The sequence below is a fragment of the Syngnathus acus genome, chromosome 20 (assembly GCF_901709675.1).
Source record: "Syngnathus acus chromosome 20, fSynAcu1.2, whole genome shotgun sequence".
Taxonomy (NCBI): domain Eukaryota; kingdom Metazoa; phylum Chordata; class Actinopteri; order Syngnathiformes; family Syngnathidae; genus Syngnathus; species Syngnathus acus.
In genome coordinates this window covers 8305880-8322786 of record NC_051104.1, presented here as the reverse complement: position 1 = coordinate 8322786, position 16907 = coordinate 8305880, and the positions used below count along the sequence as shown (strand labels likewise).

General features: G+C 50.6%; 1 protein-coding gene across 5 annotated transcripts; it reads left to right on the top strand.

The window, feature by feature from the left end:
- The first annotated feature begins 141 nt into the window (after nucleotides 1-141).
- Nucleotides 142-16316, top strand: rbm33a (RNA binding motif protein 33a). Of its 5 annotated transcripts, none has more exons than XM_037279393.1 (19): nucleotides 142-361; nucleotides 1203-1281; nucleotides 1380-1428; nucleotides 1503-1573; nucleotides 1635-1866; nucleotides 3434-3559; nucleotides 3645-3813; nucleotides 3876-4087; nucleotides 4259-4568; nucleotides 5147-5208; nucleotides 7242-7374; nucleotides 7684-8015; nucleotides 8383-8676; nucleotides 8782-9057; nucleotides 9418-10128; nucleotides 11675-11896; nucleotides 12416-12595; nucleotides 12887-12975; nucleotides 13268-16316. In XM_037279393.1, exons 1-19 carry the CDS (start codon nucleotides 343-345, stop codon nucleotides 13314-13316), a joined length of 3615 nt encoding a protein of 1204 aa, XP_037135288.1. In that variant the 5' UTR covers nucleotides 142-342; the 3' UTR covers nucleotides 13317-16316. The 5 variants fall into 5 exon arrangements, with proteins under 5 accessions (XP_037135288.1, XP_037135287.1, XP_037135286.1 ...); XM_037279392.1 differs by having other exon boundaries at nucleotides 4256-4568; XM_037279391.1 differs by having other exon boundaries at nucleotides 4253-4568.
- The last annotated feature ends 591 nt before the right edge of the window (nucleotides 16317-16907 follow it).

The following is a 16907-nucleotide window of genomic DNA, read 5'->3' as shown; positions in this document are numbered from 1 at the left end:
TATTGATTCATTCCAGCAGAAGACGCCAACTTTTGTTCTGTTTTCGGTCTTGTATTTCCTCACCTCGCCGAGCGAGGTCACTGTTTTTTTCCTAACCCGCAATGAGAACGGATGCGCAGAGCGCTGCCATGTTTGTGCTCGGCTAGTTAGTTAGTTAGCTAGCTAGCAACTTAGCGCGGCGGGGGGCACTGAGCAGCCGCGCGCTTGTTCTTTCCTTCGTTGCTTCGAAAGCACTACGTGCTCAAATCGCGCATTTCGCCTTTCCGACCTTGTAACCAATACCAAATGTTCCCCCCAGCCCCAGTCTAGTCGCACTCCTCAAACGGAAAGCGCTCGCGCACCATGTCGGCCAATGACGAGGGTAAGCGGCTCTTGCTTTCCTTACGGGTGCTAGGCTAACTAACTTAGCCGAGCGGCTAACGTGAGGCGTGTTGGCTAGCTGCTTGTGTACATACCCCGGAATTGAGGTTTTCCCAATCAAACTTAAGTCGGACGTTTGGATGGGTTGTATTTGTTTGGATTTTGCTTAGCTGATTCAGTGGCTGGCTGAGATTTGGCTTCGTGTAACGAATCTCAATTTGTAGTTTGGTTGAGTTGCGTCGCTAAATGATCCCGCGAACGCTATAGCGTTCAACCAAAGCGCAATAACATGACTGTATGGCAACAAATCCACCGACGTCGTTGTTTTGTTACCTCACTGCAGCATGTAATGATCTCGCTCAGGCTCACAACTAAATGGCATTTAATTTGCACTGACACACGTGATTGTTTTCTGAACGCGATGTCACTACTGTTCGCTGTTTTTGTGCTCGTTTCAAAATGCCGTAACGTGCTTCTAAAGCGTTATCAAAGTAGAAAAGTCGTACAGTGCATGGCAAGGAAAATCGCTGTCACTTTTGCAGTGTTTTATTGACCTGTTCACTGTTTTGGGCTTCCGCATCCCGGTGTTCAAATGCTGTTGGAGTTGAGGATCTTTATTTAGACTAAAGTAGTTCTTCGCCACCCTCTTGTTATCTGTCTGCAATTCATGTCAAGTGTTATCGAATAGCAGTGGTTTCTGTTAGTGATGCTAATTGGTCCAATTCGCAGATCGGGTCAAATTGGAAGCCTGTGGATAATAAGTGGTTGGTTTCCTTTGGATTGTCACGGTTGTGAAATCATGATTTCCTGAAGGGATATTGCATTCTTCTTTTCTCTCATAGATTATACCTTTGATGAATACGACAAGCCTGGAACGGAGCGTTCACGACGGAGGAGGGGCGAAGATGATGATTTAGAGAGGTAAGTCGTGCTCCCAGTTTAAAGAAACAGTCAGACAAATCCTAACCCACCTGTGTTTTCTGAGAAGTGTCCAAATACTTGTCTTTTCTCCTCCAAAGCGATTTGGAGGAGGATTTGTTAGAAGAATTTTCACCGTCGGGTAAGAAGGTAAGTCGTCCCCCCAAAAATCGGACATAGTCGCATTTTCTTTCCATGTTTTGACTTTTCCCTCTCCCCTCCAGAATCTTTCTGAAGATGAGGACGAAGAGCTGAATGATGCTCTTCTACAGAGCGATGAGGAGGAACACATGAGGTAAGGCAGCTCAGCAATCCCTCCTTTTGCTTCCTCATGACGTGAAGTGACGTGTGTCCAGTGGTCAGGAAGTGAGCCTCAACGCCGCGTACAGATTCAACGACTCGGATGACGCTGTCAACCTGGGCGCCGACGACTACGATGGCACGAGCGCGGAGCCGGGCTACCCGCGGGACCACGAGGAATACTCCGACGACTACGCCCGGGACATGGTGGCCGAAGAGCAAGTAGATTACGCCGCAGACGAAGTGCTCGACATCCAAATCAATGAGCCCATTGATGGAGAATTTCAAGTGAGTTGAGAGACTGCATCCATATCAATTAGTCAGAGATTTGACCCATGACCTTCACCATCCATCTATTTTCCATGGTCTGCATCCTCCTTGGGGTCTTATGTTTGTATATTAGGATGTCCCGCCGCCCGCCTCTTTAATTAACTTCGAGTTGACCACTTTCGAGTTCTATTGTGTCCAAAAGATATCGCTTCCCTTTTGGTGACTGTGAGAATTGGAAATCTGTTCAGGGAGAAGGAGATGTAGGTCTTTATTTTTTTTTTACCCCCCTCTGCTATCGCATCATTTCTCCATCACGCTGACAACGTTAGCGCTGACGGCTTGTTTGGCGGGAGGCGCCGAGCGCCATTGTGACCTTGGGCCTCGCTATCTCCGGGCGATTAAGGAGACGCTTTGTGCTGCCACTCGCCGAGGTTAATGCGTGCAGGCTGGGCGTCCGTCCGGCCGGCCGGCCGTTTGATGGAGGCTTTTATCCGCCGCATCTGATAACGGCGTCGTGCAGGTGAAAAGATTATTGACCTTCCTGAGGACAGTCCTATACACGTCCCTGGTGATTGATGGTGAGCGTCTCTTTATTTGCTGGCCTCAACGCTAAGAGGATCAAAGATAGGCGTCCATCGGTCGGCCAACGTGCCATGCTGTTGGGCATCTGATAGATCTGGACAAAACTATGGGGACACCTGGCCTTCACATGGGCACGCGTGCGTCCGTCCCATCCAACTGATTTTGTGGCTGGCCCTACACTGTTTGTTGCTTTGACCTTATGTTGCCAACCGGAGTCAAATTCCTTGTTTGGCATGCACAAACCTAGCCAATAAAGCTGATTCTGATTTTTGTTTTAATTATAAGCAAGCAAGCCGTACGCCACTTGAATGGCGCTCGCTCATTGTGGCGCCTTTGCCACGTGGGGGTGAAACACACATTTCAAAGTGCTTGTCATCTGCTACCGTTTGCGTGGCAACACGTTGGACTCGTTTACGCAGCGAGCACTTGCTTTTACACAGCGACGCCACGATCAGATCATTAGATCAGTGTTCCCCCTCGCTCGTATGTGGTTGAAATAGCTGGCTCTAATATGGCCAAAATGTATTTGATTTTAAAAATCTGACCAATGGAAGTCAGTTTCCCCCTTCGAATCATCATATCACATTTATTTCAGATTGGAATCAATCCGTCTCCTCCTTTACCGGGAATTATCGGCAAATGATGGCATCTTGAGTTAGTCTGCGATTGTCGTATGCAGACTGTGATGGAGTTTTTGCCCACCTTTCTCTATACTATCATGTCCATCATTTACATCTCATTGACTTTCAAATGCTGTCAGGAATAGTAATGAAGCCATGCTCCCACTGTTATGCTAATTTGCTAGCAGAAGAGGGGGGCGCTTGGGCTTTCCCCTCAACACCATTTGTATTTGCCTCTCTGCAATTAGTTCATCCATCTTGTTTTTTTTACTATGTAGACTTTGGAAGGACGGACGGGCGGACGGACAGACAGAGAGACCTTTTTCCTTTGCACAAATTCACAACAGTCCCCTTTTGCAACCTTTTTGGCCGCCGGCCGACAGGACAATGAATATCAAACTTATGAGGATGAAGAAGGAGTGGAGCAGGAAGTGGCCCCCGAGGAGGAGAATTTGGGGGATGAGCAGCAGGTCGAGGCGGAAGGCTCCCAGGTCTTTGAAAGGCAAGAGGTACAGTGCGGGATATGGTAGCAGTCATGAAGCAGAAACACCTTTCTGCTTGTTTCCCTTCCATTGCCAAATGTTTTGCCCCCAGGTCGGAAGCGAAGCCATGCCCGAAGAAGCGCCAAAGGAGGATTCCGACGACGACGAGGAGGACGACGGAGACTCCGGTCGTATCCGCTTCAAGTCGGAGAGGAAGGACGCCGTTGTCGTGCGCTTGGCCGATGCCGGCACTAAGCGGAGGAATATCCCCGAAACGCTAGGTAGCAAAAAGGCCTTTTGAAAATTGCCACAAAAGCTTCAATTGAGTGCTTTTATTTTGCAGAACTGTCGGAGAAGGCCAAAAGGGATCTCATAGAGCTGGAGCAGCAAGAACGGTATAAACGGCAAAATCGGTACGGGGGTCGAGGAGGAAGAGGCGGCGGCGGCGGCGGCGGCGGCGGCGGCGGCTATGCTGGATTCGGAATGCACAACGTGAGAGGTGGACACAGAGGACGAATGAATGAGCACAACTTCCACCCAAGGGGCAACATGCGGGTGGGTAAAAGTCCAAAATAGCATTTGTATCCCAAATTCTGCCTGAATGCTTTGCTACTAATTGACTGTTTAGTAATGACACAGCTTACGGTCTGGTTCTTTCCTCCTCCATCCCTTCCTAAACATCAGCAGTCCTCTCGAATGCCTCTCCTCCATCTTCCCCACCAACAGCAGCACCAGCCGCCGCACCACCCGCTGTCCCGGCCGCGGGGACCCCACCCCTTCCAAGAGCGCTCGCACGGGCACCAGCCCCTGCAGCCCCTCATCACCACGCACCGCTCACCGCTGCAGCCCCAGATGGAGGCGCCGCCACGACTTTTGGGCTCCCCGCCGGCCACCTTCGGCCATCAACACAACCAGCAGCAGCAGCAGCATCATCACCACCACCACCACCATCAGCAGCAGCAGCAGCCGGCGGCGCACCCCAAAAACATCCACATCAACCCCCATTTCAGAGGCTCGGCACCGTCCACTGGGCCAGGTTGGTTCCCCAAAGTGGAAAAATCATGTTTATGCAGGCGTCAGAGCGTGCCGTAAAGATGATACATGACTACATTTCTGCCGCTTGAGCGGGAGCGAAGCAATTCCTCCTTATTATATCTAGCGGCTGCCTCGGGCTCTCTGCCGCCACGTTTTGCATTGTAAATGGACCCCACCGGATCACCTTTTTTTTTTTCTTTTCTCCCCCACGCAATTTGAAATCTGGCTGCCGGTTTCCCGCTGTCCGCACAAGCTGTCTGGATTAGAATGTCATTTTGTCGGCAAGGCGAGTGACAAGTGAATAGCCCTCGCTACCATTAATAGGATCGTTTTTTTGGGGGGTCTGGTGATATTTCCTTCCCCGCGATGGGTTTATCTGGCCTGTCTGTCCGGCAAAGTTTTGCTCCAACCAAAGCATGTTAGGCTTATTTGATTGATTGATTGATTGATTGATTGATTGATTTGCTCCTTTCCTCACCTTCCCAACACAACCTCGGTGTTACTTGATTGAAGAAATTGTTGTAATGATCTGGTCCTTGTCTTCCACCTCTCTGCCGACGGCCCTCCTTTTCATCGCAGTGCCCTTGATGCCTCCTGCTCCGAGCCAGCCTAGGCCTGCGGTGGGCCCTCAAAGGTTTCCTGTAAGTAGCAGCTGCACTTTGCCGCCGGCCGCCCGCCCGCCACCGCTCCACACTAGCCAGCTTCTCCGTGCAAAAGTATCATCGGTCCGAGCAGTGCCAATTTGTAAACACCGATAGGCGCGGTGGCGGCGACATAACTGGAAAGGCGCGATAGGAGCCGGAGGTGGGAGCGGCCGGCGGGACTCGGTTAGCGGCGGCTCGTCACGCTCGCTCGGGCTGGGGCTCAGACCGGCCGTCTCCACACATAATGGAAGTGGGGTTACGCCGCCCGCCGGTTCAAATTCCCTTTTCTCAAAGAGCTGTTTGACTTAATGAAACATGGTGGTATTTTCACGGGGCTGGGTGGGCCTCTCGCCACGTATTTGTTCCTAAGCGCAATTTCACGTCGAGTCTTCCTGGCTTGATTTCACTCTCAAAGGATCTGAGCCAGGGATGACTTTAAAGTCATGACGCTTCGGGGAGGGAGCGGCTCGCCCGCCCGCCCGCTATAGTCGCTGATTGGATTGGCGTCTTTGCTCCTTTTTATACACTTAGCCCAATCCATCCATAAGTATGTTTTGATGTTCATTTGTGCGCCATTGATAGCATGGCAGCTGTTTATTTCTTTTGCCAGTGGTGCCGGCCGGCCAGGCTAAAAAAGGCGTTTTGTTAAAGAGCGCGGTGTCCATTTTCCATGCGCCAATGAAATTGAGGCTGCGGTTGCCACGGACACCGTTTGAAATGCACACGCCGGCCGGGAACGTCCCTTTTAGCAGAGGACGTGCGCTGGCTCGTTATTATCATACATTATCATCCCATGGCAGCCGGCCGGGCAGGGGCTTTGGCCTCCAGAGTTATTGAACGGAATTTTCATGAGTGCTTTTGAAATTCCTGCTGCTTAATTATGGCGCTCAAATTAGACATTTGCTTCCTCGCCGACACCCGAACATCTCCATACGCAGTACATAAGTGATAAAGATCACTAGAGGCGTGAATTTCATGCAGCTGAATACGGTTAATTGACAGGTCGGTCGGTCGCAGAACAATAACACAAACGCGGCGCCGTTCCTTAAACCGAGTTGACGTTCACCGTTTGCATTCTTTTTTTGACCTCTCATTACGATTAGTCTCAGTTATCCCTGGGCTGGCGAGGGCTCAGCATCGGCGGCGTATTGAACAGCCCCCCAAGCCACTTTATGGAGGATTAGAAGCGAGAGGATGAGCCGCGCTCTTCCAGTCGTCATTGTGAAATGGTGCCTGTCTTGACCTTTTCAAACACTCTCCCCTCCCTCCTGTCCTTAAGCCTCTTTGATTAACTTTGTGTTAAGCAACTTTTAGGGACCGGCTCGATGGATTAAGCCTCGATAGCATCTTAAGTAATTGACAATGAGCTGGGAGGCGGCGGGCATCCCATTTGTGGAAGTGGCACGTGTTGAATAGCAGGTTCATTTCTCAACAGAGATGAAGGTTTGGAAGAACAATGCAGGCGGTTATGAGAGCTAATTGAATTCCAATGAGGGAGGGATTAGACGCTTGTTATCAGCTTCTCCGACCAAGATAGATACGAGATGGAAACGTATGCAATGGACAGACCGAAAGCTTAAGTGCTTGAAACAATGATGAGGGCACTTTGAAATCCTCCCGCCCTGTTAGCCTCGACTTTATCAAGGCCCAAGTCGCATTAATGTGGCTTAGACTGATTGGCACGCATGTTCAATTACAAGGAGCCGTTGGCTACCCAAACGTCCTCACAGCTTTCTTCAACGGAGTGTGAGTTCTGCAAATGATGGCCCCGGGTGCATTTATTTACTCGTTTACACAGGAGGAGAGTCATGGAATCATTTTCAACAATTAGGCTGCTATGTAATGAGGGGGAGAAGTGTACCGTTACGGAGAATGGCAGAGTAGCAAAGCAGAACAAATAAGTTGCGTAGTTCCCAGAAAACATTGTTTGGGATCGCCTTAGCGTTAAAACCAGGGCGGACGGACGGACCGTTTGGATCGTCCCACCCGCCGATCCAATTTGTCTGATCCTCAACGCGTTGTTTTGCAAGGCACCGGGAGACTTCCATCATCAGCAAATGGCGAATAATTTTGGTCAGCCCCAGCGGCCGCCTCATCACATGGAGCCCTTCAGGAACCAGCCGCGTCAAGGCCCCCCGGACAGGGAACCCCTCTTTATGGGAGGTGAGTCTGGTGCCAAGCTCGCACAAAGGTCACCGTGCTTTAATCTTATTCCACCTCAGCGGTGGCGCTGGGGGTGCGCAGCGCTCATGTTAAATGCATGTTGGTCCATATGCTTTGCATTCATTTCAAGGAGCTGTGGGAAAACGCCAGTCAACACCTATGTACATTCTTTTTTATTTACACTCAGTACTTGTGCCATTTTAGCCTTTCACCTTGATAGCACGTTGACGCACCTGCAGAGGGATTTACCTAGCCAAGGTTAAAAATTCTGACATCTGTGTCGTTTTCTTGCTTCTGCTTGTCACGCAGGCCCGGAACGCGCGGATCCGACAAGCTTTCCAGGGCAGCTCATGTTTGATCCCAACCCGCTCCTGAACGCCAGCCTGCATCCGCAGCAAATGCCCGCTCAGGGTCACATGAGTTTCGGAACGCCGGCCTTCGGCCAGCGGGGCCCGCTCGGACTGTTCTCCAGAGAGCCGCCGAGACCCGGCCTCCCCCCTCCCCAAGGCCACCAGGGGCTGGTCGGCTTGAATCAACCAGGTCCCCCTCCCAACCAGTCCAGGCCCTTCCTCAACCCTCGTCAGCCCTTCAGTCAACAGGGAGGCCTCTTCCCTCCGCCGCAAGTCCAATTTGGCATGCAGGTACGAGTGAGAGCGACCGACATTCGTCTGTTGTTTCTTGCTCTAATAAGATCCGCTTTTCTTATCATCATCAGCAACAACAAAGTTTGTGATAGTCATCTTTGCACTTGATTATTTAACTGATTGCTGTACCTGAGCAGTATTTACACCATAACAACCAACACCAGCAGTGATATTCAGTGCAAGTGAAGCGAAAAGGCAAAGGCTCCAGGATTAATGGCACATTTGCAGTCTGTTGAGACTGAGACAAGAGCGCCCTCTAGTGATTGAAGCACTCACCATTAACGCTCACGTCGCATGGTGGTAAGGCAAACAATAGATGGATGGATTTGTAATCAATCAACCTTGTTGAAATGATTTGTTTCAGGGCTTGATACCCAGGCCCCCTCAGCCTCCAATTCAAGACTCGCTACCCTCCCACCAGCCCATCCACCAACAGCACCACAGGCAGGAGCTCCTCCACCATCATCATCATCAGCAGCAGCAGCAGCATCATCATCAGCCGCAGCAGCAGCAACGGCTCAACCTCAACGAGCCTCCCCGCTTGCTGCACCACGGACAGAATCTCTTCCAGCAGCAGCTGTCGCACAGCGGTCCGAGGCAGGCCAGCCCCCGCCTGCAAAACGTACAGCAGCGCAACATGGCCAACAGGCAAAGGATGGTGAGACTTTTGTTGTGTGTGTGTGTGTGTGTGTGTGTGTGTCGCTGTTTGCTGACCCCCTGATGCGTAGTAGCAACAAAATGTTTTGTTTTCTCCTTTCTGCAGAACGCACCTGCTTCCAAGCAAATCCACCCTCAGCGCAACAGCAACCTACGGGAGCTCCCCGTAGCACCTGGCAACGCAAACATGGCCTCCCTCGGCGCCAATGTCAGGCCCGTTGCCAAGGCAACGCAGGGGGTGCGTCCCGTGCAGCGTGCTCACGCGCTGCTGCCTGGAGGCGGCAGAGGAAGGGGCCAGGTTGCTGACAACGCCAGCCCGCAGCCCGCGGCCCCCGGCAGGACGGTCATTTGCAAGGAAAGCCCCAGCAGCGCCGAAGCGCAGGTCAGATATTTCACCCAAAAAGGTTTGGACTTGAGTTCCATGTGTAGTCAGTCATCTTTCCCCAGGGAATTTGTTTTGAGCATTTCCTCAGTCTTCCTGGCCAAACTACTAAATGATTGTGTAAGTAATGAGCTCCATTGGCTTTCTTTCCACTCCTGGCCGGCATCAGTCAAGCATATTAGCGACTCCCGTTCATTCAAAAGCTAATCACATGGTCGCTAATGACAGCAGCCTGGGGAAGCGATCGATACGATCGCTTCATCGTCTGGGGTTTTAACTCTGATTACATTTCAATGTCACGACCTCGCCGATACTCCATGGTAATGTTTGCCACGCGGCGTTCCTCCCCTCGCGACGCAGGACGAGGACGAAGAAACCCGGCAGTACCGTCTGAAGATCGAGGAGCAGAAGCGCCTCCGAGAGGAGATCCTGAGGAGGAAGGAGCTGAGGCGGCAGATGCAGGCTGGCGTCAGGAAAAAAGAGCTACTGGACAGGATCAGCACGCCGGCGCCAACACAAAGCCAAGCGCCTTCACAGCAAGAAAAGCAGCCGGCAGCGCCTGCCCCGCAGGTCCTGCTTTTACCGGCGTCGCAGCAGCAGCCGCCGCAGCAGCCGCCGCCGCAGCAGCCGCCGGAACAACGTCAGCCGCCTCCGCTGCAACAGCAGAGACCGCCGCGACCCCAGCAGCCCTTCGATCAGTCGCTCGGTAATCCCAACGGCGCGGCGCCACGCCCCAATGTCAAGTCACGCTTACAGATGGGAACGGCAAATAGCCAGCAGCCACAGACTCTCCGGCCCGGTCCGGAGCAGCAGTGGAGGCAGCCCCCCCCGCAAAGCCCCCTGCTGCAGCAGAGAAGGACGAGCGGGCCGCTGAATGTCAACAAAGCCGGCGCTCCCGACCAGTTTGCTCAGATCCCCTTAAAAAACATTCCCGCCCTGGGGCCTGGCCAGCCCCAGGCTCAAGGACTTAAACCTGGGGCGAAAAGAACGGTGATGCAGCGCGCCAAGCTCGCTGACGGCGAAGGCCAGCAGTTGCCACAAAAAGTCCGAGTGGTCAAACTTTCCGGCGCGGTGAGCAAAGCTTTTCCATTTACTTGGTCCCAATTTGACACGCACGCACGCACGCACGCACGCACGCACGCACGCACGCACGCACCCACACAGTTATGTCCAGATACAGAAAAGCCCCGCAATTCACGGGGGACAAGGCTAGGTGGGTTTTTTTTTTTACTCAAAAGGTGAGGATGATATTTAGGGCACTGCGTCTTAACGAACACCCGCTACGGCGACGCGTCAAAGAGAGACTCGTGTGACATTTATCTGCAAACTTGCGGGACACCTCGTCACGGCTCTTAAAGGTTGACGTCCTCTTATAAGGGCAACGTGTAGAAATTGGGGTGGGGGCTTGGTGTTCTTGGAGAGTGACAGGAACCCCAAGAAAGCCAAGCAGCATTAGCGCCATTTTCCGCTCGCTTGAGTGCCTTTAATTAGCCAGCAATCTTTATTGAAAACTCACAAAAGGCCGGCATGTTTAACACTCATAAGCTCTCCGAATCCTCCTCCCCATCCCGGAGGATCACGCTGGCTGCAGATGAAGATAACCGCGTGTCAGCGCCTTAATGGAAACCCGCGTCGCGGTTATCAGACGCGCCGCATCTTTGGAAGGGAGGGGGGGATAACGAGAGACGGAAACGGCGAAAAGATTCTCTCCCTTCCTCATTGTTCCGCTGTCATCAACGAGAGCTTGACAATGTTATCTGCCGCCTTTTCCTCCTTGCCGTCATCCCTCCGTCAGCCGCCCCCCTCGTGGAGCCGTCCCTCAGGTGCGAGGCGACAAAGGAACGCCAATCCAAGACCCTTGTAATTAATCTTTGCTGCTCGAAAAAGCAAAGAGGCGGCGGGGGTGGGGGGAGGTCGTCGGATGTGAAGCATAATACCTGTGCTAAGCAAGTTGCCACTTTTGAGGATTTGGATGGCTTAGGCAAAGTGATAAGAGGCAAAGTATATTTTCATCAGGGATAATACAAAGCATGGCATGGCAAGACACAAAGGAGGAGGATGTGAAGGGGGGGATGGGCTGCGCATCCAGCTGCTGTCGTTCCAGTGTAATGCAGTTTAGGATTTGATGGGCACCATCGCGAGCTGGGATTTCTATCGGGGGGTCTAATCCATTTACTCCAGTCGGGGCGGGTCGCACATACGGCCTCTTTTCTTCCCGCGTATCGATCTGTCACGTCTCGCCGTAGACTCCCGCGCAGGAGATGACCTTCAATTCCTCCCCGCGCGTCAAAGCTGCGACTTTATTTGCTAATGAGACCATCACCTTGCCGAGTCGATGGTTACGCAGGAGCGGCGACACGGCGTGTAAAGTCATCTTTATATTCATTGGGTGGGAGCTTTTCAGCTCCGAAATTCCCACCTTTTTGTTGCCGCCAAGGCCCTGGCCTTTTGGCTTGTGTGTGAAGCGTGATCAAATAGTGCAAGTCAACTTGGAGAAAAAGAATGACAAGTAAGCTTTCAACGACATGATATAAGCACTGATGCCGTTTCTCCTGTTTGCACTAGGGCTCAGTCCCATCTCAAATCAAAGTGTTGTGTGTCATGCATTGCCTTGCAGCCTGGGAAAGGCCCGGAGGCCACGGCTTTCCCTATACAGCAACAGCAGCAGCAGCAGCCGCCGCCACCGCAGCAGCCGCCGCCGCCGCCGCCGGGCCCCTGGCCAGACAACCCTTTCAGGCAGAGCATCCAAAGGAAAGTCACCATGGCGGGACAAGTGCACGGCGCGGGAGGGATGCAACATTTGGGCCGAGGGGGCATGGGCCACCCGCAGCAGAACAGGGTCTGTATATTGTTCACGTTGCTTTTTGAATCCAACTGATCATTGGAAGCAAAGCGTCGACCGAATGGCGTGCCAGGTGTAGTGACGAGCAGAAATCCGTGTTTCACGGGTGGGGGCCGCCTCGGGTCCCCCGGCCTCTCTGCACGCCAGCCAGGCTGTCAGCGCCAGCCAGGCTGTCAGCGCCAGCCAGGCTGCCGACACGCTCGCTCGCTCGCTCGCTCGCTGATGCTGACAGGCTGAGGCAGCCACCAGCACGCATCTGACGCAGTATACCTTTCACTCACGGGCTCGTCGTCGTACGAAGACGTGCGCCGAGGCGTGCGCTGACGTTGATGTTCTCTGTAGAAAAATGATAAGTCAATCACAGGAAAGTCAGCAGCCATGACTGAGGCGTGCGCGCCCAAGAAAGACTATCTATCTATCGCCTTTCGCCGTTGCTCTTCTCCACGCTGTTGGATTCGAGATTGAAACGTCAGCGTGGCTGAGAGGAAAGCGTTTTCAACTGCGCGTCCGTCGCAGGTGGTCGTGTCGGGCCGAGGAAGAGGGGGCGCCCCCGCGGGTCGAGGAGGTCCCGCGGGTGCCCGACAAGGCCAGAGGGTCGGCGAGAGTCTACGGCGCACCGTCACCATCGAGGGCCTGTCGTCGTCCACCACCGACGTGCAGCTGCAGAGCCTTTTAAGATCCATCGGTCCGATCGAGGTAAGTGTTTGGAGATGATGTGGATACTGCGTTTGTTATATCTGATGAAAATAGAAAAGGTCCTTTTATGGTATAAACCCTCGTTGTTTCTGCTTCTATAACAACCAATCCAACCTTCAATCGTTCAGTCATGACGTTTTCCTGCGCGGTCTCACAGTGCCTCCTGTTGCTCATTTAGTAGCTCTCCATACATCCAGCAAGGAATTTCCCCCCCTTCACGGACGTGAGCTTTTTGAAGTGAATCTTCATCCCCGCCCCTAACATGTCTGTCACTGCGTCTATCTATGGCAGATGTTCCGAATGATACCTCAGCAAAGGAAAGCAATTGCCGTCTTTTCAAGTCCCCAACACGCCGCAAGTTTTCAAATGAGCTTCCATAGGTAATTTGCTTTCTTCCTTTCATACTAGTCGAGCGGAACCTCCGCAGTCAGAGTTTGGCCAAATGATCAGGGGACCTTGCCTTGAATGTATTGTACCTTTTTTAGATTGATATTAACCGAGTCATCAAATTGCGACTTTTTTTCGGAATTGACTAACTTTGCCACTTGGGTCATTCTTGCGTGACTCCGTGTTTGACTGTGGAGGTTCAGCTCGCCGCCATCTGTTAATATGTTGCCGTGCAATTTATTTTGTCGAAAGCCCCTAAACACCATTGTTACGCTCGCCACACAGGCACATGATTGATTTGTCCCACATTGACGTGAAGCTGATTGACGGATGAGGGAAGCGCGCCGCTGCCGCCGCCATCGCAAAGTCAAGGAACGTCAACGTTCTACCCCCCCGAATCCCCACTCCGTGTGCCCCCCCCCCCCCCCCCCCGAATCCCCTCGTCGTACGATACGCTGCCGTTTTGGCGGTCAGTCGGCTAGCCGTCTCGTTTGCACGCAGGTGTCGGCCTTGGAATTTGGAACAATCCAACACTACACCGCATGCTTGATTAGCCATTTTCATATAGTAGAGGAATGACGCCCAAGATGAAAGTTTGTGTTGTATGGTACACGTGGACACTAAGACTGGATAATGGTTGCCCCTCCCTCCCCCCCGAACGTGACCATTAGGTTAGGACATGAAGTTTACATTTAGGAAGAGAGCTCGCTGCTCATTTGGTTGTCCCGGCTGAGGTTGCAGTAGCGTGGTCTCCGCTCTAGATGGCAGCATTGCATCGCATGGCATGGCATGGCATCACTTATTTGAAGCGAATGGCTGGCTCAGTGTCTGTCCTCGTGGCCCTTGAAATTGCGGCCAACATGCGGCGCTGTTCACTTTGATTCCGTTTTAACTGACTTTCCACGCAAAGAGAGCGAGCGAGCGAGCGAGCACCTTTTGCGATGTCAATTTTAGTTCCACAGAAAGTAAGCGTCATGAATTGGTACTTTTTTAATTGGTTGCTCTTTTTTGTCCAAATTGTCTTTGCTCCACTCGTCAGTTTAAAGTTAAATGGACGAATTGATGAACGCCTTGGGAAAGGCCCTTTTTAACATTTTCCTTCATTTAAGGCTCAGAATAGCGACGTCACCTGCTAGCAGCAGTTTTTAACTGACCTGTAAGGTTCACAATGATTTCAGGGGTCTCGCAAATGCGTACTTAAGTACCATTCAACCTCAGTTTTGTTTTGTTTTGTTCTGTAGACTTTCCAAAAGTGTCACTCACTTTGAGGGGGCAGCCATTATCCATGTAGAAATATGAATGACATACCGGGCGGGGCATTGACGGGTGAAGAAGGCATTTTTAGGTCAAATGTCCAGGCGTCGTAAATAGCTTTTACTATGAGTTTGTGTCTGAACGTCAAATGATAAGCGCATTTGTGTTGGTGAGTGGGGAAAAGCAAAAAAGGATTGCTTGAGGGTTAAAAAATAAAAAAGATGGCCAATATAACCGTGAGCGAGCGGGTATGTGAAGCCGCTTCAACTTTAGCCTGTGTGACGTCCATGTTTGTCCTGCCTTTGAGCAGGTACCTGCTTGTTATATATTTGTGTTCCCTCCCGTGCATTTTTGCCTAACTCTGGGACTGTTTGCCAAATACTACCTCACAAATTGGAAGGGAAGTGCCACTGAATGTTGCAAATTGAAATACTAGCAAGAGTGCTCAGCTCAGAAACGTGGCAGCCACGCAGGCAGGCAGTTCATTTGTACGTTTCACACAGGAAACAAACGGGCTGACCCGTGAATGAAACAAATATAATCGGTCGGTCCTTACGTACGCTAACGAAGGATGCCCACGTCGCAGCAATTGGGCCAGATTTGGGCATTTTCTTTCCTTTGTCAGCCGTCCAAAAAATGATTGTCCTGTGCCGTGGGAAGGCTTGAGTTCTTTACGAGCTAAACATAAATCTTGGCCAATCTGGATTGGGCGTGGCAACATGCTGGTCCCCTCTTGCTACTCCAACTGATATCTTGCTTGCTATGTGTCTGTCCTTTTAAAGATAGTCAAGGCACTTTGCCCGTGTGCCTGTGTGAACCAACGTACTTTGAGCTATGAAGAATCAATTGGCTTGAACAATTTAGTGGTATTTCCCCTCCGTTACAAAAAACGCACGCACACACACACACACACACACACACCGAAGAGCCTCAACCCAAGTGTAGCGTAGCCAAGGGTACGATGAGCACAATTGATTTGTGGATTGTGCATGCAAAACTTGACTTGTCTGTTGTACATTTGTTGTCATGAACTGAAGCCTTCTTTTTTTTATCCTTTCTATTGCGTTTGTTTTGGGTTGAAGTGACATTCCAAAGGTTCTTCCCCCCCCCCCCCCCCCCCCCCCCCCCTTTGTTCTTCTGTTGAGTGTTTGTGCTAAATCCAGTGGATTTTTCTTTTTTATGATCAAGTACTGACCATGCCAGTCGTAATACTTAAGAATAAGTCAGAAGCTCAGATTCACATTGAATCTATTTGCACCTTGTTTATTGAGGTATTGTATTTGGTTTTTTATATATATATATGTATATATACACACAATGCACTTTTTAAATGTTTTATTTTTTTGGAAGATGTTCCACATGAGCAGCGAAATGCTACCTCGTAAGGTTTTTGAAACGGAATGATTCAAAGGTTGCACGCGCCGTTAACACTTGGAAGTTTATACAATGTGCTTTAACTATTTGATTTTCACAGGGCCATTTGATGATCTGAAATTTTGCTGAACTATTAATCCATATTTTATTTCTTTAGGTGGCTGTCCCGCACAGATCCGCAGGCTGCTAGTCTTTGAGATACCGTATTTCCTCAAATAATGAGCCCCCCACCCCCCCCAAAGGTCTCCCTTTTTTGACATGTGGGGAGTAACTGAAAGCTATTTGCATTTTTCAATTTGTTGCTCATCAGAAGAGCAACACTTTTTGAAACATGTTAAGTCTCTTGGATGAATTAGTGATGTCAATAAGCCACTATATGAGGAGTTACGGTAGTCATGAAATGCCTCATTTCAATGTTTTAACAATGATTTAAACTATGGGTCAATTGTGCTAGTAACACATTTGAACTTTTTTCAAAATTTGTAGTCATATCACCACATTGAAAGTTGCTTTAAGATGCACTAAACTATCGGACGTAATGTTTGTTAAAGCGAGACAAATGTTAAAACCTTCCTAAATTTACGATGAGTAATTGACGCCCCGCTAAAAATGGTTGGAATTGTCTTCATGATTAAAACTAAGTGTACCACAAATGCCAAAACAATATTAAACGCAACATTCCAAATAGATAGCTTTGATTTGATTTTAAAAATGCCAATGTAAATCAAATAGGCATGATGGAACCATTTGAAATTGCTTACAAATGATTTGATTTCCTTAACAGCAATGGAGCCGACCGACATGCTGCATTTCCTGGGCTTACAGCAGCCACTCTCTCACTACAAACAACCCAGGCTAAACTTAGTGGCATCTTGGAGTATTATGCAAAACTAAAAGCAGATAACGGGATAGTTTTCCAAATAATAGCCACGTCATTTTGCATCTTTTCTCAAGATCTCTTTTTGATGTGATGGCATGCATGAAATGTTGACAACCAAAAATCCAAAGTGATGTTGAAGGCAGCTTCATTATTGGCAATCAAACAGAAGCATAAGAGTTGTTTTTCATCTTGCATTTTTCCCCCTAACCCTTCCTCACTTGAATTTACGGCCTGTGGCCACAGGTGTCGCCGTTTCCTCGTCCGCCAATAATGTGACCTTTTCCCTCAGCCACTTGCACTTTAGTCATCTTAACCGTGCCACTCAGTTGACAGACAGCAAAGCTTCGTCAGCCAGCCAGCCAGCCAGCCAGCCAGCCAGCCAGCCAGCACCTGGTGTGAATCGACGGTGCACTTTTA

Bases quoted from the DNA above. Each gene is read 5' to 3' on its own strand.
- rbm33a (XM_037279389.1), top strand. The intron at 1,282-1,379 runs GTAAGTCGTGCT...TCTCCTCCAAAG, and splicing joins GAAGATGATGATTTAGAGAG to CGATTTGGAGGAGGATTTGT. The intron at 5,209-7,241 runs GTAAGTAGCAGC...TTGTTTTGCAAG, and splicing joins TGGGCCCTCAAAGGTTTCCT to GCACCGGGAGACTTCCATCA.